General features: G+C 34.7%; 1 protein-coding gene across 3 annotated transcripts in view; it reads left to right on the top strand.

Annotated features, from left to right (window-relative positions):
- Positions 1 to 23485: 23485 nt before the first annotated feature.
- Positions 23486 to 24218, top strand: part of LOC131039553 (uncharacterized) — a 183683-nt gene continuing 182950 nt past the window's right edge. For 2 of the 3 annotated variants that reach the window (XM_057972343.2, XM_057972341.2), the window contains exons 1-2: positions 23487 to 23789; positions 23876 to 24013. In XM_057972343.2, coding sequence (XP_057828326.2) covers positions 23724 to 23789; positions 23876 to 24013 — 204 coding nt within the window. In that variant the 5' untranslated portion in view covers positions 23487 to 23723. Of the gene's footprint in view, positions 23790 to 23875; positions 24014 to 24218 lie in introns of all 3 variants that reach the window. The other variant, XM_057972342.2, reaches the window with a different exon arrangement.

Raw genomic sequence — 24218 nt, 5'->3', positions numbered from 1 at the left:
GGAAATATGAGAGTCACTCTCAAAAAATTGCCACCTTTTATCAATATAAAGGAATAATCAATTTGATGATCACTTTTTGACTACATATTTACTTACCATTGATAGATCAATCGTTAGATCAAACTAAGAGTTAATTATCATCATCTTGTTCGCTTCAATATTTTAAGACCTCGAGACTACTTGGATATTTAAATCATCAAAGGTTTTAGTCAAGTTCCATACATGGTGGTTTTAAGATGTCGTCTAAACATTCTTTGCTACCACAATCCCTCTAATTTGTTTGACCACCAATACAAAGTCTTTGAAGACTCTTATTTGTTTCACGTCAATATTTATCGGCCAAACTCAAACCATGAACTAAAACTTCATCCTAAACTTCATTATCAGTACAAATAAATTGAAAATGGAGGAATGTGAGAATATTCTCCCCTTTGGGAGATGTGAGGTAAATATCAACTCTAAAGCCTATCCTACAGATAGAACCATCAAAATGCAAGGTCCAAAAGGGGAAACTACTTTTGGAGTCTGCATCTGCTTCTTTTACTTGCTTCATGATCCCAAGAATCACAAAATTTTCATCATATATCACATAAGTCCCCAAGATAGTTGAATCATAATTCCTAAAAGGGTCATTCATTATTCTCATCAATGATAGCTTTCTTCTCTTAGATTTTATTTCCAGTTACTACTTCCAACATCTCAACATAATACATCTCATATTTTGAAAAAGAGGCATGAGTGGCTTCAAAGATCATCATAGCATCATCAATGATGTGCTCCCTATGCAAAGGCTTTGATAGTATTTTCATCTTCAAGTGATACTTGGTCCTTAGGATCAAGTGAGACCACCAATCTAGGGACAACCTCCAATTTTCATTGTGAAATCTTAGGACAAACATAGGATTAACACAAGCAAGATATCAATGACCACCACTTTCTAGGGAATAGTAATGTTACGGAAAGATTACAATTTTAAATGAGTCTCCTTAATAACTCCTATTGTTGGAACTTTCTTCTTGTTTGATTGCATCACCCCTTTCTCTAAAGGTTCATACTCTACTTGCAGAGAATTTGTAATTTGTTTTAGCATCATAGTGGTGGTTGCATCAAATTACATCGTTGAATTATGCAACAACTTATCACCCACATCAAGAGTCAAATAAAAATGGGTACGCTTAGACTTACCTACTTTTGCCTTTGAATTGAAGAATGCAACTATTATTTGCAATTGTGAACCTTTCCTTATTTATTTTGTCTTGGTCTCATTTGAATCTTCATCATGAACAATAGGTTTTTCTTGATTTTCCAATGCATCATGCAAAAGACTCTTCTATTTGGGGATAGATAGGACCCCACAATGATTCATTAGTTGGATCCTTCTTCAATTGTTCCATTACATCGAGTGACCCTTAGAGCTGAAACCTAGAACCCATTGACTTATTTGGCACCATGTCACTATTCTTCTTAAATGGTGGAGGTATCGCTTGTGTTATTTGATTCTTTTAGAAGGTTATCTTAGGTCATGAAATAACTTTTGGATTATCAATCATCCTTCTTTTTGACCTGTTGAAGTAGTCCAACTGGAATTGGGGCATATGCCCGCCAAAATACCCTAAAGAAATAAAGAAAACTAACATACTAATAGAGATAATTTTATTAAATTCATCATCTAATGCAACACATGTATTTATCTACTCAAATGCATTAAACATAATATGTGCATAAACACCGTGAACATGCAAATTATTAACGCAAGTGGAAATAAACACAACATATCATTAACTTCCCTAGGGCATCTCTACATCATTACTTACACTACTAACATAAGAAATACAATGTAATGCCCTGCCAGGAAACCCCAAAGGGATAAAGCTAAAACACAAGAATACAGTGCAATTTTTATTTTTTTTAAAGTTAAAACAATATAATGATACAATGAGTTAATCATTAAGTTCAGATTACACAACAGAAGAATAACTAACACCTAAAGGGTTTCCCAACGTGATTGCTTGATTCGACACTTAACTCAACTCATGTTAATTAATCCAATTAAGTTGATTAACTCAATGACATGATAATACTTAAATAAAGGATAAATTATTTTGGTAGGTTAAAATTATAGATAACACGATGAAGTTCATCCATTAGAATTTAACCATACATTCCATTTCATCTCACAATAAGACATATGTCATGCATCTAATTTCTTTACATACTTAAATTGCATTATAAATTAATGAATACTTTCCATTATACCAACCTACATTGTTCATGATCCATATTACTACATACATGCATTTAAGATTAACATCATCTTATCCACATAATACATTTTAACCATAATGACATCCATACATGCTAAATAAAAAGGAAACAGATGAACACAAACACCACCTAACACCAAATTGATATTAGAGTTCACCCCTGGTGGGCTACATCTCCAGGTATGCTCAACTGCAAGACCCCTCTAATAAAATAATAGGGTGAAGAATACATAAGGTTCTGTAAAGCGGAAAATCGCGAGCGAACCCCAAGTGTTCCCCCCACCACTCCGAGGAGAGGGGAAGGAGGTCACTAGGGTTGACGGTTTTCACTTAGGGGAGACTTTACATTCAAAAGAGGGGTTGAAACCCACAAGATCCAATCCCACACAATGCAAGATTGGATTCTAAATGAGTTTCAAGGGTTAAGACAGCAAGGCTACCCTCTTTTGTAAAGAATATGGATAGGAGGATTAAGCTAGGAATGCATAGAAAGTGAGAAAGATTCACTTATAAACAGAGATAGGGATATAGGATGAAGCTACCGACTTGGAATTAGCAGTAAAATGTCAAGACGGTGCTGTCCTGCAAATTTGAGTGAAAGTTGATGGGACGATGGCGCCCGGCGTGCACACGGTCCTCCGAAAAATCCGCGAAACGAAGGGGGATCTGTTCGTCTATGCACAAGGATTCCAGATCTTCAATTACAGCCGCGTACCTGCAACCTACACACAGAAAATCAAAGACGATTGGGGGGTTAGGGATTAGGGGTTTGCCCTTAGGTCAAACCCCGGTTTTGGAATTAACCAAGAAATGAGAAATGCTGTAAATGTAAATGATTGTAATGTAAAACAAGTACTAGTACCTTGTTGTAAGAATGTTTGTATTCTTACATGTGAAGGTGTAGATGTTGTTGTATGTTGTATGTTGTATGTTGTATGTGATCTCCTCTTCAATGGTTGAATCCTTGTCTTGAATGCAACACTTAGCCTTGAATGGAGACTTAGAATGATCAATTGCTTGAAGGAATGCTTGAATGCTTGAATGTTTTAATATCGTTTTCGCATCTTGTACACATATGTCCTTCATTCTCAAAATGGGAGAGGAAATGTAGTTTATATAATTGCCAATTAGGGTTAAAAGACTAATTTTTCCGACCTTAGGCTGACCAGGAAACATTATTTCCCGAATTGCAAACATAAAGACCCGAGGCCCCAAAAGAGACCGGGCCCAAAATAGGGCCAAGGACCAAGGCGCTGGGTGCAATGGTCTTGGGGGACCAGGGCACTGGGCGCCATGGTCTTGAGGGATTAGGGCGCTGGGCACCATGGTCCCACCTCCAGGGTCAGCAAGGTGCAAGGAGGATCAGGCCAGGGTGCTGAAAAAATGCAGTTTTTGATGTCATGGACAAGTTTCAGGGTCTCCATTCAGGTTCCATGTTGCATCGCCGTCGTGAAGACCCAAATGCGGTCGAAATTGCAAGTGTCACAATTTTAGGATGCTACATTTAGCCCCCACTTTAGCGGGAGTATAAGCGTACGCTCATACTTCCAGTAAAGTACAAGGAAACAACATTGAAAGACTTTCACCACATCAAGGAGGCAAGACACACCAAGCCCCCAGTGGACTAAGGATCTTACGACTTCGATTGACAAAGTAAAAGGGAAGATCACGAGGGAGAACCATGACTATCAGTAGTAAGGTTCCCTCACTATGAGTCATGCAAGAAAAATACCAAAAATTTTCAAGGCAAAGCTAAGTTCGCCAAGACATTTTCAAGTATCTTGAAGGGATAGACGGGGTGTATGCCCCCCTACGTTAAAGCGATTGCACATGCCTCAACGGGGGTGATTGCTTTAAGGTAGTGATACACATAAGAAATTAGGAGGGAAAGGAGCACGTTATCACAAAGATTTAGCCCCCAAGTGTGAGATAAACCCAAGGATAATAGACACAAAACAGAAAGCACGAGGTGACTTCACTTTCCTCGGGGTCAGTATGCTGTATGATAATTCATGTATATCATATGTATGTATGCATAATTGTTCTTCATTCCCCAATCAAGGAAGGTCACCTAGAAGAAGGGAACACATGTGTCTTTTGAGTCAACATGAGAGAGACCAACAGAGATCTCAATGCTTTGCATTGTCCTCAAGTAGACAACACTAAGGACAACAAATAGAAGAATGAGAATAACACATAGAAGAAGTAACAAAAGAGAGGAGGAGAGAGTCTGCTATGCTAATGAAACTAGTCTAGCATGTCATCTACCCCCCGATCTTGCTGATCAATGTTTCGGGAAGGCAGGGAACACGCTAGAGGAGGAACATCCAACACAGCAGATGGAGCTATCGCAAGATCCAAACAAGGGCTATTTTCATGTTCCAAGCCACGTTGTTCTTGTCTAGGAGCTAGGATAAGTGCTTTAGAATATTCATTAGATAAATGGTTATCAATATCAACAAGTTCATATTCACTATCAGAAGCAAGAGAAGTAACATTTTCATCATGAATAACATTTTCATCTATATCATCATCAAGATTTATAAAAATAGGGTCTTTAACTCGCATAGGATCAAGACCATCATGCATCTTATGTTTTGGAGATTTTGGAGAAAATGGAATAATGCTTGTTGAAGGTGTTTTTGGAGATTTCAAAGTTTGAGAAGCAGCTGCTTGAGCTCTAAGACGACGCTTTCGTCAGCATTCACGCGCAGAACGATTTCATCTAGTCTTAGTAGGAAGTGGAGAAGATTGAGGAGGAGGAATGTTCTCATCCTTATCACTTGGGTGTTTAGGTTATGGTCTCTTAGGTTGGATAATAGGAGAAGAAGAAGGTCTCTTCTCTCTATAAAAAGAAGGAGGAGGAACTGCTCCATATAAAGGAGGAATATTTGGTTTAGGAAGAAGACCAAGTCCATCATGACGAGGAGGTATAGGTCTACTTTTAGAAAGTTTATTAGACATAGACATAGTCACATCCATAGGAATGGGTTGGGAATCTTCTTGAGGAAAGACATTAGTTTTATCTTTCAAAGGAAGAACTTCCTTCTCAAGAACGATAGGAATGTCGAGTTTGGGTGTTCTAGGTTCACTTAGAGATAGGATCATATTTGTTTTCCACTTTTGATAAGATTTGAAAAGATGATCACTTCACGGAGGAAGAGATTGGAATTGTTTAGGCCAAAAATAATCAATAGGAACGCTAGAAGTTCTTTCAGCTGGTTTAAAGAGACTATGATTGATAGTAACAACTTCACCATTATGGGGAAATTTCAAACATTTATGAATAGGATAAGCAATAGCTTTCATGGAAGATATCCAAGGATAGCCAAGCTTCACATGAAATTGTTCGGATGAAGGAATAATAGCAAAGTTCACATCAAGGGATTTGTTATGGACCTCAATAGGTAATGTAATAGAACCAATTGCAGGAGAAGAAAATGCATCAAATAATTTCACAATCACATCTGTTTTGTCATAGATCACTTGATTCAATTGCAAAGTAAAAAGAAATTCCTCAGTAATAACATTAACCATGCACGAAGAATCAAGAAGCACTCCACGTCAAGGTGTATTCTTGACTTTTGCAACTATGTATAGAGGACCATCGGGTGCCCTAATAGTTTCACTAGAATCAAATGTGATGGAAGGTTCTTTAGGGTTTTCTTGCTGCTCTACAAAGTTAATCACATTCGGAGTCATAGACGCAAGACCATCAGATGAGAAAGAGGAATCATTAGTCTCAATCGCATTAGAGGTATGAGAAGGTAATGGATCAGTAAAAATCTGAAGATTTTGGTTAGGAGGAGCTACAGATGTGTTGCCTTTATCATTCACTCCAGAAACAAAGATATTATTATTATCAATCAAATCTTGAATTTTACCCTTTAAAGCAAAACATTTTTCAGTATCATGCCCAAGTTGACGATGAAATTGACAAAAAGATTTGTTATCAAAATAGGGTGAATTAATTTTTGTAGGATCTATTTGCTTTATAGGAGGGAGAGTAAGCACATTTTGTTCCAATAACTTATTCATAATACTATGCAATGATTCATTCAAAGGAGTAAACTTTCTTTCTTTCTTGAAAAACTTAGAAATAGGAGGCACACCTGATGTTGCATTCACATTGTTGTTGATGATGTTTTCATTGAATTTGATGGACTCTCTGTTCGGTTTAAACTTCCCAAATGGTTGTTGACTACTATCACCCTTATCACTCGGAGCCATAGGATGTGATTGTTCCATTTGACTCACAGTCAGTTGATAATTGTGAAGAGTTGCACACAACTGTTGGAAAGAAGTAAACTCAGAAAACAGGAGTTTGTCTCGAATATCTTTTTGTAAATTAGAAATAAAGATTCTTTGAATATCATTGTCAGGCACTGGAAAAGAAATTTGAGCATACAAATGCTTATATCTACCAATGAAATCAGTCACTTTTTCTTTAACACCTTGTTTACAATGCATTAAATCAATCAAAGTAACTTTAGGACTTATATTGTTTTGAAATTGTTGAATAAAAGCATTTGCAAGTTGTTCGAAAGAAGTAATAGAATAAGAAGGCAACGAGCAATACCATTGTAGGGCTTTATCTCTTAATGCTCTAGTAAACAGTTTTGCAAGCAACCTTTGGTCATAAGCAAAATCGGTACATATTGTTTGAAAAGTCTTAACATGTGTTAGAGGATCACCTTTACCATTATAAAGCTCCAAATGCGGGATTTCAACATGTTTAGGAGGAATAGCTCGAACAATGTCAAGAGAAAGTGGGCTCGCAACATCAAATGTGGGCACACTAAACTTAGATTGATTCATAGAGGCAATTTGTTGCTGTAAAGAAGAGCCAATTTGTGCAAGATTGTTAATGGTCGCTTCAGTCGAAGAATTCATATTAGACGTGTTAGATTGAGATGGAGGTGTTACGTTATTGAAAGAAGGTATTGATTGAGAGTAAGGTGGCAGGACACTATGATAGTTAGTCATAGGAGATGATTGGAAAGGAGGAATACTACAGGGAGGAATGAAATGGTTAAATGAATTCCCCCTTGCGTCATGTTCATTTGTGGAGATGTAATAGGAACACTCATTGAAGGAATGAATGAAGAAAATGAAGGAAGAGGATTAATTGAAGAGGAAGGATTGCCCCCATGACTGGTGATCATAGGAGGAATGTCTTGTATAGAAGTAGTCATTATGTTTGATGTAAAGGTAGGTATGCTAGCAATAGAAGTTGTCAAAGGAACATAATGATTGACTTGAGTGGGAGGTTGTGTATAACCCAAATTTTCAGCACAACTCTTCATAGGCATCACATTCAAATCCACAATGTGTGCAATACCACGCAAAATTTCAATTCCATTCTTATCACTTTGAACCATACGTTTTAGACCCTCAATTAAAGGAAGAGCTTGACTATCGAGGTATTCTTGAGACATCCATTGTTGAAAATCATCAAATTGGTTATCCAATTTTGAAAGTTGTTCTACAGAAACCTCATGGAGAGCTTCTTCATCATTAGGAAGATTAGAGGAATTACCCATGTCCTCGTTAAAAAGGCTATTCAAATTAGGTTCCATCTCCTCAGTAATTAAACCTTGGAAAGACTTAATTCTAAGGCTTCGTCTAACGGGAATAGTGTAAGTAGGGCTTATTGTTGTAAAACTCATGCACTAGGGAGAGAGAGAAGATTTTGAATTTTGAGGTAGCAAATTTCAATAAAATCAGCCAATCTCCTAGATTTAAGCTGTTAAATGCAATCACGACAATCTCCCGAAATTTTGGAAAAAATGTCAGGGACCGTGGCGCTCGGAGTGCACACGGTCCTTGCAACTTTTTTTGAAATTTGCAGGGATGAAAGTTATGATGATTTTAAAGCTAATCTGAAAAAATTGAGTGATTTTACGATCTGTAGATAGGCCAAATTAAAGTTGCAATCTCAAAATTAAACCCTACCAAGATTGTTGAAAAATGCAAAATTTGAATTTTGAAAAAGAGAGGGAAACTAAAATTTTGAATTTTATGATTTTAGAGGGAATACCAAAAGCAATGCAAGTTTTGAAATTTAAAAGTTAACTCAATTTCACGCAAAATTCAATTTTGAAAGCGGAAATCAAAGTTGGTGTAATTAAGCACTTAATTTCAAAAGTCACAAATTGCAAGAATTTGAATAGAGCACTGAAATTTCGAATGAATGCCAACACACTTTTTAGATTTAGGACAGTAAGAACATAATTTTGACACAAAATTTCAATTTCAACAATTTTTGAATGATTAGAAGCCTTAATCCAAGCAATCCCTAGACCAACTTTGACTTTAATTTTGAAAGTGTTGTAATTGATAAAATCAGCCAAAATTCTGGATTTTAGCAGAAAAATACAGTAAGATCTAGCTCCCGAAATTTCGAAAAAAATGATGGGGATGATGGCGCTCGGGGTGCACACGGTCGTCGCAACTTTTTTCCAAATTTTCAGGGATGAAAGATATTATTATTTTGCTGCAGAATCCAAAGTTATAGCTGATTTGGAGATGTTTTGATCAGTGAAATTGTCGGTCAAAGGTTGAATCAAGAGGGTTTTAAAAATTAGGGTTTTGACACTTAACCACTTAATTTTTAGAATTAAAGCAGAGATATGATTTGACAATTTACAATAGAAGGGCATATCTGAAACAAGCATTAACAATTACACATTTCGCAAGCTCAATTACTAAAAAGAAAATTTAGGGTTTTTATGCAATCAACCTCTAAAATTTGCAAAAGAACAAACATGGAAATGTAATCAAGGCATCCAATTTTCAGATCTAACCATGAATAATCAGAAAGGATGTTCACGTCGGGTTCACCAAAATGTAAAGCAGAAAATCGTGGGCGAACCCCAAGTGTTCCCCCCACCACTCCGAGGAGAGGGGAAGGAGGTCACTAGGGTTGACGGTTTTCACTTAGGGGAGACTTTACATTCAAAAGAGGGGTTGAAACCCACAAGATCCAATGCCACACAATGCAAGATTGGATTCTAAATGAGTTTCAAGGGTTAAGACAACAAGGCTACCCTCTTTTGTAAAGAATATGGATAGGAGGATTAAGCTAGGAATGCATAGAAAGTGAGAAAGATTCACTTATAAACAGAGATAGGGATATAGGATGAAGCTGCGGACCTGGAATTAGCAGTAAAATGTCGAGACGGTGTTGTCTTGCAAATTTGAGTGAAAGTTGACGGGACGATGGTGCCCGGCGTGCACACGGTCCTCTGAAAAATCTGTGAAATGAAGGGGGATCTGTTTGTCTATGCATAAGGATTCCAGATCTTCAATTACAGCCACGTACCTGCAACCTACACACAAAAAATCGAAGACGATTGGGGGGTTAGGGATTAGGGGTTTGCCCTTAGGTCAAACCCCGGTTTTGGAATTAACCAAGAAATGAGAAATGTTGTAAATGTAAATGATTGTAATGTAAAACAAGTACTAGTACCTTGTTGTAAGAATGTTTGTATTCTTACATGCAAAGGTGTAGATGTTGTTGTATGTTGTATGTTGTATGTTGTATGTTGTATGTGATCTCCTCTTCAATGGTTGAATCCTTGTCTTGAATGCAACACTTAGCCTTGAATGGAGACTTAGAATGATCAATTGCTTGAAGGAATGCTTGAATGCTTGAATGTTTTAATATCGTTTCTGCATCTTGTACACATATGTCTTTCATTCTCAAAATGGGAGAGGAAATGTAGTTTATATACTTGCCAATTAGGGTTAAAAGACTGATTTTTTCGACCTTAGGCTGACCAGGAAATATTATTTCCCGAATTGCAAACATAAAGACCCGAGGCCCCAAAAGAGACCGGGCCCAAAATAGGGCCAGGGACCAAGGCGCTGGGCGCCATGGTCCCACCTCCAGGGTCAACAAGGTGCAAGGAGGATCAGGCCAGGGTGCTGAAAAAATGCAGTTTTTGATGTCATGGACAAGTTTCGGGGTCTCCATTCAAGTTCCGTGTTGCATCGCCGTCGTGAAGACCCAAATGTGGTCAAAATTGCAAGTGTCGCAATTTTAGGACGCTACAGGTTCATACCATTACAACTAGCCAATAAGGCGTACATAAACAAATAATACATATGACCACATCGGTCCAATAGATACATGAATGGTCCCTGAAAAGGAAAAGGATCCATCTGAACATGATAAGAAGTAATCTCAAAAGATCAACTAGAGCACCTGCGAAACTAAGTCCTCACAACCCATCATAAGCAACCCATGGTCTAACATGAATATCAAGTACTCACAAGGGCATAGACAACCAGATATGACTCCACAATAGTGTTCCTAGAAAAGACAACACAACTACACACTAGTGAACATAAGGGACAAGTGTCATCACATATTTTGGTATGGTTACCCTGGCAGGTCTCCATAAGTCCCGACCCCATCTACTGGGTTACCCTAGCAACCTTTCCCGAACCTCCAGCCCATCCAAGTCTCATGTGCACCCAACACATCCTTTCATGAAGACAAGGTTGTTGGTTTGCCATTTCAGGCCTTCTCACTGCATTTCAAGTCTGTACTAGCACTCATCCCATGTGTGAGGCACAATTATCTTACTTAGTGTTTTTCATTTACTAAACTCTCTAATATGCTATTAGGTTATCACTTATTTAGACACACTTTTGATGGGTTACCCTGCAACCACTTTGGGCGTGGCCCCCACTCGAAAGCCACTCTCCCATATGACACTAGACCATAATCAAATGAAACTCCTAAAACCAAGGTATACACTAAGACAAGCATACAAAGTTCATTATGGTAGGAATACCCACTTGGCCAAACAAGTCCTCACACGAGGTGCACTGACTAATGATTCCCTGACTTAGAGACATAACCAACTATAGTCAACCACATACCAACATCCATCACTCACATAAAGGACATGACCAGGTACAAAGCCATCACATGAAAATAGTCAAAACTAGAGATCAAATACATAAGCAGATACCAAAATAGCTATATGACAATATCCAACACTCACAATCAAGGACTTGCCATTTTTAGATCAAATGCGAATACAGAAAACTAAACACGCATTGACATAAATTTGAAATGAAAATCTTTTTCCATATCATTTTAAAAATACAGATCGATCAAGTTTTCTAGTTGATCTAAATTTCCAAATACAGTTTAAGACAAAATCACCATTACATAATAATTTCAATACCAAAATTGCAATCATATGATCGTGCCTATAAACCAATGCGTAAAAACCAAACATTATTAAATGTGTTTTCTCATCTAATATTCACTTTTCATTAGGTGAAAATGTCATCAATTTTCTAACTCTATCTATCCATCTTCGAATTTCCAAATGACATAAGATTTAATCTCAGAAATTTCCAACTAATATATTGTTTAATTTCCAATAATTGACAATTAATATTACATTTCTTTTTCCAAGATTTTCCAAATAATATATATTAATTTCACTATCAAGAATTACCCAAAAAAAAACATATGTTATATTGTACTTTTAACGAACTATATAACAAAATACAAATTTAATATCAATTTAAATATATTTTAAATTAAAACTAAATTATATATTAAAATAACTTTTTTTTTTTAATTCTCTTTTAAAAATAGAAAACCCCCAATTTGCTGCACAGTCTCAGACTGAGACCAAAAATAAATTTCCAAAATAACAATGGTTCCCAAATATTAAAATTTTCTGAATAACCAGTCCTAGAAAGTTAAAACTGGGCAAATTTCTCCAACCAAATACCATATTTGGGCAAATGAAAATAACTTACACTCATTCATCCAGCTAATTTGCCAAACGCAAACTAATTTCACAATTTATGAACCAAAATAAGAGATTCAAAATGAAATTTTTTAACCAAAACCTACACACCCATTTTCAGTATAAAAATCAATTTGATCAAACAAGAATTGATCTGGAGGTTGACAATGAAAGCAAGAAGGATTCAAACTCAAGATTTAACTACAACTCTTCCTTATTCCACAAATATATGAGATTTTCAACAAGCACAACCAGATTTCTTCTAAATCAAAACAATATCTTTTAAACAAAACCTAAGGAGATAAACAAGAATCCAACCTTTATCACCAATCCTGGGAATGATTTGATGAAGAGCCCAACCTGCAAGCTCAAGAATTTCCTTCTTCCACAAATGCCCAAAATTTTCCATTCCAAAAAATAACTCCCCAAAATATTTTTCAAAACCTAGGTTAAAAAGGAAATTGTTTGACCAAAGATCATTTTTTCAAACAATTCAATATGCAAAAATTGCTTTTCTTCCAAAATTGATTTTCTCAATTAATTTAAAACTAACATTTCTATTTCAAAATGCCAAAGAGGGTAAGATATTTCGAATTTTCAAATACTATTTAACCTTTCTTTTCAAAATATATATACTTAATTAATTCATTATTTAAAAATAGCTATTTAATCAAACTTGCGACAAACATGAATTTAGCAATCTGATTATTGATTAATCGCACAAAGGGGTCCTATTTAATTTAGTCCCTTTAATTTACGAATGCGTAAAAATACAATTAATCTAATTAAATACTTAGAATTTAATAATCTTTTTTTACCACACGCACAACACACAACCCAAGAAAGCTAAACAAATACACGACTCGCATACCCAACCAAAGGGAAAACTGACAGACAAATGATGACGCTCACTTGAGCATGACTAAGTTACAATGAAGGGTCTTATGACTACCTAATCCAATTCCTTTGGACCAACAAGGTACACTCAAACCTACGAATCCAGGTGGAGACGAACCTTGTGCCTAAGCGGTACTGTACCTACAATCTCCTGCAACCATGAACCACACATGCATACATATATATTGAATGAAAGTGTTAGCCTGAGATTAATAACATGAACTAGAAGAACAACTAATCTTACATAATAATTGATGCAAAAATAACATTTATAGGTACACACAATAATCATAATATTTGACTATAACATTACAACATGGTAAATCAACCATCTAGGAAGGCCATTTAAAAGTCAACCAAGGTCAACTCGATCTTAAAATCTGATTAGGGCAGGGGTACTACACACAACATAATCACAACTAACCCAATGCATACCATTTCTAATGTCAATTATTCTTTCCAAGCACATATGCAAGATCATTTCAATCAGTCCATCTTGAATGCAATCCTTAATAATGCAATACTTTTCAACCCATTAGATTCATTTTAAGAGCATTAAATCCAAGTGTTCCTAATCCCCATTTTTTCCTTCTTCTTGACATAATTAATCCATTCCATTTTGATCTAATCTCATAACTACTTCATTACCAATTAATATTACAACATACACATATTGTTAATGCACAACAATAAATCCAATACCATTATTTTCATTAATGAACTACCACAAGATACAATATGATACATCATTCCATCCTTTTGCAAGAATCATAAGCCATGTCCTATAGCTTCATCTAACAATACATATCCACTATCTAATTACATGAAAGAGCATAGCTCTCAAGGAAAAATTACAACTACAATAATCTCGTGATATCCACAATTACATATGACATGTGATTGAATACATCCATCTACTACATTATCCATCCATAAGTCGAAGATATAACAATCCACATCCACACATGAAGCAGCCAACGAAGAACATTCCAATGGAAGAAGGAATCAACCACCTGACCATGTGGAACAAAAGGAACCACCGCCCGTGCTAGGAGATGACAAAGGCCCCACACATGCTCTAGACCTAGGCTGACACCTAACAACCAAAGAGAATCAACAACTCCACAACCACAACTAGGAAACTCATAACATAAGCCAAATAAAAAAATATAGAAACTCCCAAACGAGTACCAATAATCATGGCATAAGAAACAAGAACCAAGGACAAGAACACATGTAGGAGTGGAGTGTCATCACATGCTATCCTCAAATAGAAGGGTACCGCCCTGATAGACATGTCTTTGCATTCTATCATCACAAATAAGGGCATCATCATGATAGACATGTGGAGCCATATCAACTATGAGAGAACAAGGGAGATGGACTTGCCATCGCAATGGCCTTCCCAAGCTTATCCTAAAAAATCCTCCCTAGGACTAAGTCTTGGGGTTTACATCCATTATTATCTTGATTAGATGAATCATAATTACCCAACCCATCTAATTAATTATTAATGCTATCACTTATTACAACAAGGAAAACCTTCAATGTGCCCTAGTGGTCTAGACTCTAAGCATCCTTACAAGGAACCTCCTAGTAGCCTATCTCTCATGACCCCAATCATCACATGAAATCCCACACCCCCTAACCATGTTCCAAGACCTCAACAACAGATCACAAGAGGCTCATATGCAACATTAATAAAAAACAATCAACGATGCAATCCAATATCCAAAAGCCATCAATGGCAATAAATAAACAAGAGCCTCAACATAAAACAATGGCCATAACCATGCAATAATCCATATAAATTTGACATGCACATAATAAACTCTCTACAACAAGGCTCATTGACTCATTGGAGCATACCAAGGACATAACCTCAACATCAAGGCATATCTACATGCTGGAGCAATTAAACAATCTCTATGACAAGGCCAAATACACATTGAATAATCAAAACAGATTACAAGTCCATGCTGGAAAGCTCATAAATCAACAAAACAAGCCTCTGGTAAAAGAACAGAATCAGAAAAACTAACTTAGACTGGCAAGAACATCATAAACATAGTTGACAACACAGATTAGCGTATTTGAGAGCCAGAACGACGCATATGATCAACATATCAGCGCATATACTTCCTAGTATAGCACTTATGACTCATGAAACAACGCATATAAATAACATAATAGCGCATATATAAATAGCACATATAATGTATAGATTAACGCAAATGAAGATCAGTATTGCGCATATGAAATACAAGGTAACGCATACAAAAGACAAAATTGCGCATACGATGAATATATTAGTGCATATAATGATTTAGCGCATATAATCAAACAAAATGCAAAATTACGACAAGGCAAAGTAAATTATTGGAATATCAAACACAACCAAAATCACAATCATAAAGTTCGCTAAGGCAAATAAAGACTAAGGGAATAACAAAATTCAGATCAAAGTTAAAGCATGGTATGAATTTGAAGAGCACAAAACAAAACTCCCGATAGACACAAAGGCCATACTCAGATAATTACACTTGGATTCCCAGACCAAAACACACGATAATTACAATAATTAAACACATTTCTAGACCAACATGAACACACAAAAGTTCTCTTTCAATGCACAAACTTCCCAAAATTCCCATAGAGTTTTCCAGAGGCACAATGCCATTCATGGCAGGAGAAACACATTTCAATGAAAAATAAATAAATATTTCCCCAAACTATATAATAAACCCATAATATAAAACCAAATTTATTCCATTTCAAAAAGTTTCTCCAAAATTAATCCCCAACACAATCATAATCATAAACCAAAACATCATATGACTCTAGATAAGTCTATCCATGCATAAATAAAAAGATAATTCAAGGAGGGACACTACATTTGAAGTAGAAGCATCATTAACAAACACTACTTCTTCCCCTCCAACCCATGAGAAAATATAGTTGTAATATCTTCTTCTTGCTCCAAGGATATTCCTTGCATTTAGGTTGATAACATTCTATTTTCAACGTGAGGATATTGATATCTATAAGGAGGAGGCATTGCTTTGGATATTGGTCCTTGCCTCCTCTACTCTATTATCTTCTATAATAAATTACCTCTCAGAGAATCTTACGGCATGTAATCATAATTATATGGGAAGTTAATCATGCATTAGAGTCATCCACTAGATCATCTTGTGTTGTGACTAGTTCCTTATGATGATGATTGGATTAGCTAGATAAAGATGTTGGCTTGATGATGATTGTAATGGATGACTTCATGTGTTGTCATTGATGGAACATGTACACACACACATATGTTCACATCTTCATTGTAATCTTAGACAAACCGATATTACTTCTAAAGTTATTTGTATTGCAACTAGCATTGATGTTTAGTTTATGATGGTTTAGTGAGTGTCAAACCGATATATGTAGACAACCGGTATATGCAAAAATGGCTTGACGCCAACTTGGAGATTCAACGGAGACCATCAAAGAAGCAAATGAAGGACAATTAGTTTATGTATTAAACGTGGTTAACTCTTAACCGGTATCATGTTCCAACTGGTATTCATTGATTGTGTGATGAGTTATCACCAGTCATGATGAGTTATCCCTAACCGATAGATTTGGCAGAAATTTGTGATGAGTTATGTTAGATTGTCCAGATACACTGCACCTAGGAAATTGTGATATGATTTCCAAGACAACATGAAATCTAATGTCTATATAATGACATTATGATGAACTATTTTGATAAATGATATGATGTGATGCGAGATAGAAGTGTTAAGTTGTTGAAGGCATTGCAGAATAGTTAACTTGTGAGTCCCATCTCACCGTAGTTTTTCCCATTTGAGTTTTCCACGTATAAACACTTGTGTTATGGTGGATGTTTTACTTATTATGGATGCTTTAATATCATTTTGGATTGCATGAATAGTGTTTGGCAAACTTGTTAAGTATCTCTATCGGTCAGTGTTTAAAGTACTATCGTTTTTGCTATCACTGGTTCACGCCCCCCCCTCTCTCAATGCTTTATAAGTCTATCAAAATATGCTTAAGACTACTGAGATAGGATCCCTATCGAGGTTTAGGAGGAGGTGGAGCTTGGATTGTCTCTTCTTCCTTCAATTTTTGTTGTGCTCTATCTTGTTCAATTTCTTTCTTTGAGGTTTTCTCAAGACGCTCAAATTTGGCTTAGTCTTCTTCTATGATAGAGGTTACTATCATGTCTTGGGCATATCCATTTTTAACTTCCCAATCTAGGTCACCTAATATTGTAAGAATCTGCTATTGGTGGTTATCATATGCTAGGCCAAGTTGAAGCAAGGGGGTAACATTAGTTTTGGGAAGAACCATCTCGAATCATGACTTTAGATTGAACCCTCTAAGCTATAGATGATTACAATGAAAGTGAAGGGAATCAATTAACTTCCTAGTTAAGTGTAAATGAGATGGTTGTATGAATTGAAAGATGATTATGTTGGCATATGCACACTCCAATGAGACATCGAAGGTGATTGAAGGTTTTGTCATTGATGGCAACCTTACAATCCTATGGCACTGGCAAGGCATTACACCGACATCAACAAATCACACTCTACACCAGCACTCAGACCACCGACACTGACAGAGAAAGGAAGCATACCGACACAGAGGCCGACAAGATTTTTGTTATATTATATTTTGTTATTATTGTAAAAACTTTGAAATCCGACTTGATATCATTGTAAAATGACTTATATATATAAGAAGTCATTGTAAGACATTTTGTAAGGAAAAAGGAAAAATAATTAGGCAGACCTATCATGCGAAATACAGGTTAAAGGGTTTATGTAAGCAGCACAGAAACTGGTACTGAATCTGGCATTATAGATGCTATTGTAAAGTAGTACAAGACATTGGATTTGTATAATCCACATTGTAAGTCAGTGAGACTTCCCATTGAGTAGTGAGCTCTAGGCAATTGGTCTTCCTGCATGTGTAGGCCCCTCTTGTAAGTAATATTCTCTTATTGGCTAGTAAGTGAATATTGTGGGTCACAAATCCCACCGAGGTTTTTTCCACACCGGGTTTCCTTGTTAAATCAGTGTGTTATGGTGTGATTTCATGTGGTTCTTCATTTTTGTTTACTGCATTATTTCTTACATACCAGTACGTTGTTTTAATATGTTCTACATGTTTTAAGTTAAGAAATTCAACTCACCAGTTAGATACTGATTCACCCCCCCCTCTCAGTATCTATGGGAATCCTAACAAATTAAGCTAGATGATTGCTAAATAAGTTGACAGAATACAACTACAAGAAAATCTAGATTCTCTAAGCAAATCGATGTAATGAAATTACTAAAAACTAGATGAATTAATTGAAGGGGAGATCTCAATTTATAGAAAATTGAAGACTGAATGAATGGGCAGGATCAAAAAGATTTTTGATTAGGTGGACAAACTAGATTGAATGCACGATAGAGCTGCCATTCGAGGAAGGATGGAGGAGACGAAGGAAAAGCGATGAAAAAGCCAAAAGCATATTTTCGAGGATGCATACCTCATTTTCGATTTAAAAATTAAAAAATAATGAGATATTTCCAAAAATTAGGACTTTCAAAAATCAAAGAGGAATATTGACATAATGTTTTTAATACCTAACATTTATCTGCATACAAATGAGGTTAGACCCAATTCATATTGGGCCCAATTAGTGTAGTTCAAACCTTCATATTAAGAAGTTTTCCTCCAACAATAGCCAATTCTTTTATAGTAAATAATAGGCTTACTTTGACCAAATGAATTATATAATTTACTATTGTATCACTTTCCGATTTCAACTCTTCATTGTTCATGCTTTAACGTTGCGTCTCTTCTTGGCAATTGTTTGTTAGTTCAAAAGAAATAAGAGACAAAAGCAAGCTAATACTCCTTCATGACATCATAGATTGAGTCTCTTATGTATTTATACTTATATTAATGGTTGTTTGATAAATTCTCTTTTGATTTGCTACCATAATAGATTGGGTTTTTAATGATTAATTATCTTCGGCTTCACATTGTGATAGTGGCGCAACCCTTCTAAATATTACACATATTAAAGGTAAAAAACACTATAAGAATTTTTTGAATTGAGCTTGGCAAACCCAATAAGCTTATTGTATATTTAGTATGTCGTAATGTCTATGCTCTTATGTAGTTATGATATTTATTCATGACTTTATTTAGGGAAATTAGAAATGATTTATTTATTCAAAATCCGAATTTTTGTCTTTGCTACAAACTACATATTCCTATTACAAATCTCTGCATCTTCACAGTTGAAATTGCACTCAAGGATTATCTCATTTCATACATTGGACACCCTGTTCACTAAACAAGGACTGCCACAGACAATGCTGGCATGCTACAATCATTAGACTGCTAAATACAAATTTAATGATAGTCTATAGGAAATGCCACTTTTGTAATGCAAAAAATATATCAACAATTCCTTACACAGACAACTCATGGAACAAGCCTATCTATTATCCCAGATGAGGTCAACTTGGAACATAGCTAGTTAGTTTTTTAGTTTTTACTTAAAAATTCCTTTTTGTTGATAAGTCTAATATCAAAAAAGTTTTGAAGGAACATAACCTTAATTAAATTCCTTTCAGATTGGTAGAGTTCTTTTAAATGTGAAACTTGAATATCTCTAAATCAGTTGTAAATTTTGATCTTGTACATGCTTTAAAGCCATATTCTTCAGCATTTGATAAAAACAAGGGCTTTAGGTTTCATAATTGCAACGATTATACAGTGAAAATTAGTTGTACAAGTTCTATCTCTTAACGATTTCACAAGTACCATATCTTTCCCATGGACCATAACTAAAGGTTATTTTTTTAATAGATTGCAGTCCAAATATATCTTGCATTGGGGGAGCATTATTGTTAATATTTTTTTGGAGACATGGATCTATATTAAAAGTGTAAGACATATACATATCCCAAAATTGGTATTTTAGTTCTTGACATGTCTTCAAGGTTTGGAACCATATATATTCATGGTAGTATAATGATCCATTCCTTGCTCTTTGAGAGAGTGAGTGATACATTTTATAACTATGTCTCTCTCTAGCATGTATGTCAGCTTAGTTGCATAAAGAAGCCAAGCATTCTAACTGAGCATAGGTAATCTAGAGTGTGATGATTGACATATTGGATGTGATGATTGGAAATTACTTCTGCATTTTCCCAATCTGATATTAGAGATTGCTTTTGAGCTTTGTCACCTACCTAGAAAGCTAATAAATCATACATAAGATAACATGAAGAGAAACCCACTTTCCAATAAAACTAAATAAGAACAAAAATGACCCAACTGCCAACAGAGTTCTAAAACACTGTTATATCTAAAACCCTCAAACTGTAAAACCTTAAAAACACAGGCAAAATGAAGCATTGAACTGAAGAACATAAAACTTCAAAAAAGCCTATGCTTGGAATCCCTTGACCAAAACTCTGTTAAACCTTCAAACTACGAAGGTGTATCGAAAGCTAATAAATCCTACATAAGATAACATGAAGAAACACCCACTTTCCAATGAAATTAAATAAGAACAAAAATGACCTAGCTGCCAACAAAGTTCTAAAACACTGTTCTATCTAAAACCCTTGAAACTATAAAACCTTAAAAACATGGGCAAAATGAAGCATTGAACTGAAGAACATAAAACTTCAAAAAAGCCTACGCCAGGAATCCCTTGACCAAAACTCTACTAAACCTTCAAACCACGAAGGTGTATTTTAAACCAGTAAAAAATGTAATACTGAAGGGTGCGAAGCTCAATATTAAAACAAAAACCAATAAAAACCCGTGTAGCTCATTATTAAAATAAAAACCAGTAAAAACTCTAATGTTGAAGGGTGTGAAGCTCATTATTGAAACTAATAATGGTAACCTTAGGGCTTTGAAAAGATAAACCCCCCCAAAATTAATGCTAATCCTTCTGGTTGGACATTATAATCCGTTAATACCCTAGCCATAATCCTTGGGGTTTGAAAACCCTAACCTTGGAGTTCTAAAATCCTTGAAACCCTAACCATCAAAGAAACAACTTGAAAGTTAACAAAATCATTTTGTAGACAAATACAAAATTATCAGCTAAGCAGTGAGTTATGCGAGTTGGTTTTTTAGTTTTTAAATCCCCATGATGAATGCAACTACTTAAAACCCACAACCCATTGTCTACCCCTGATATTTGAGACTTGTTTGCAACCCACTTTTCACAAATTGCATCAAACAAAATAATAAAATACAATAGCTACTTAAAATCTTCAACTCATTGTAGGCATACATAAAGTCTTTGCAAAAGCATTGCTTACTTGTACACCCAACCAATGCTCCCTTTGACGTGCAACAACAGTGAAAGAACACAACTGGAAACACGATCGAGTCTTCTCCTCTCATATGAGACTACCTATATTTTTCGAGACATGTTTGTAACCCACTTTTCACAGATTGTATAAAAAAAAACAATAAAATACAAAAGCACGAAGTCAGCCCAAATACACATAGCATACCAACCCTGCCACAGATAACACTTGATCTTCTCCTCGTTGCGACTATTCTGCTCCAAACAACACCCACCTCTAGAAAATAATTCATAAAACTTATTCTATACAAAGTTTGCCTTGCATAATAAACTTGAAATTTTCGCAATTAGCAAAGGCACCTGACGTGAACATTATAGCTAATAAATCACATTGAACATCCTCTGCCTTACATGCTTGCCACTGCATATTGTTTATTTGCCTTTCCAATTAAAATGACACCACTTGCCTTACGCTTTTGACACCACATAAATCATGCCCTACAAAATAATACAGTGCCCGTGAAATGCAAAAAACCAGGAGGTTGACAATTTACACGGCACAAAAGCCCATACTAAGAGTCTATCGACTCAAAAATATAAATTCTATTTATTAAAAAATGTCGCTCATATAAAAGTGTGTTTGCCAAATGGACTTCCTCCACATGATATTGTGAAGATAGAAACAAACAACATATATACTTATCTCCATTCTCCATCTCGCTATATGTCTATCATAGTGCCACGTCTCTCTTTCTCTCTTCCTCCCCCTATATACTTATCTATCTCTCTTTACCTTTGTCTCTATCTATCGATCTCATTATCTCTATCTCTATATTTTATTTCTCCCTTTACCGCTCTCTCTATCTATTCCTCTCCCTCTTCTTCTCTCCTTCTATCTTCATCTCTACTTTTATCTACCCTAAACTAACCACACTAATGAAAAAACTTACATTTTTTTTTTTTGTTTGACAAAAGAACTTACACTTTGCATCTCTTATTAGTACTTGCCGTTAGGCAATACTATTGTAATGAGTTTTTTGTTTTTTGAGTTAATTAGTTATTAAAAAAATTAATTTGAACCAATCACAAACAAATTTTAATTTTTAATTTTTTCAATCTTTTTATTTACCAAAGTGTAACTGTACAATTTTTAACATTATAAATTACGAAAATTATTTTTCTGTACACTTATTGGCTAAATACAATTTAGGCGGACTTTTTTAATGAACATTCTTTATTCACTTTAAGAGACGACATTTCATTTCAGGAGTCTTTACTAAAATTTACTCGATATTATTATTACTTATTCTTTTTCCTCAATTTTTTAATTTAATTTAACTTTATTGGTCTCACTCATGCACTTTTCACTCCAATTAATAAATAAATAGTCACGACCACTGTTTCTAAAAAAATTAAACTTTATTTATTTTTGTGATGCATTTTATATTACTATATGTATTATAGATATTTTATAGAGGAAAATAAATATAGAATTTTATAATGTTATATTATTTTAATAATATATTATTATAATATAAATAGATCTATAATCAAATCAAATAATAAAAGTATCAAATTGTATAAAATTTTAAGGGATATATATTTATAATAATAATTACATAACTAAAAAAATTGTTATGTCATAATAAAATAAATTGATTTGTTATTTTTAGTTACAATTTTCTTTTATTGAATTAATATGTTTAAAACTAATTATACTTTTATAGATATTTTATTATATTTAAATTACAATGAATTAAAAAAAATATTAATAATTTTATTTAATTAATTTGATTTAATAAAATTATTATCTATCAAGACCGTTGTTATTTATTATTAATTTTAATTTTTCTTAATATTTAATTTTTTATATAGTTTTGTTTACACATTTAAAACTATTTCAATTATTTAACTTTATTTTGTGAAATTGAAAATTTATTAAGATTTCATTAATTTATATTATTTTTTTTAGTAAAATTTTAATTATTATGAAATAATTATCTCTAATTTTTTTATCTTAATTATTATAATTTTTAAAATATAATCAATATTAAAATTAAATCATAATTATTATTAAAACTATACTAACAAGAAGTACTAGCCACTATGTAACACTCGTTAATCTTTAAGAATTCCCAAAGTATTTGTGTTAGCATGTGCAAAAATTTAAAAAGAAATTGAAGAAAAGGATTAAGAAAACGTCGAGGGAAAAAAGGCCAGGACGGTAAAAAAGGCAAAGATGGAAAAAAAGCAACAAAAAATGGAGGGAAAGAAATGACCATGTGCAGAGGCTCACCCAACTTATTAAGCGAAGGGAGCTGGAGTTTTCAAATTTGATTCCCTGCTGACAACGGCCTCAAAATTTACAAATCATATAAACTCAGGCGTCTATATCGAATTACGATAAATCGTGACTTCTATCGGGCAGCCATGGAACCCACATTGCTTCCTCTCAACGCGGAAATGACCGCTTTCTACACGTTTTTCTCAGTTCATGTACAGAAATTCTGTTGACTTCTCATCCATTTAAAATTAGGGGTTTTGCTCGGAACAATCTTGAATTTTGTTGATTTTTATTTCAGGGGCGGGAGTTTTCTTTCAATATAGTGAATGTGCCTCAATCTTCTCAAGGGCAGAAAGTTTCCCTAAAAAATGCCAAGTTGGAGGGAGACTCCGAGCTCAGAAGTTTACTTGCAGGGCTAGAGCCCTTGGTTCAGCAGGTACATTTTTAATCAATGCTTTGAAATTATGCTAGATTAGCCCGAGTCTTATATTTGCAATCTTAAATACATGCGGAAGCTTAACTATGGAGAGATTTTCAACATTCATCGATTATAAATAACAATTGCCAAAAGAAAAAGGAAAATAACTCTGCTAATCTATAAACCATGTTTACTTTTGTTTTTCGTGGTACAAATGAAATCC

The sequence above is a fragment of the Cryptomeria japonica genome, chromosome 5 (genome assembly GCF_030272615.1).
Source record: "Cryptomeria japonica chromosome 5, Sugi_1.0, whole genome shotgun sequence".
Taxonomy (NCBI): Eukaryota; Viridiplantae; Streptophyta; class Pinopsida; order Cupressales; family Cupressaceae; genus Cryptomeria; species Cryptomeria japonica.
Note: the sequence above shows the minus strand (reverse complement) of the source record. Positions and strands in the feature narration are given on the sequence as shown.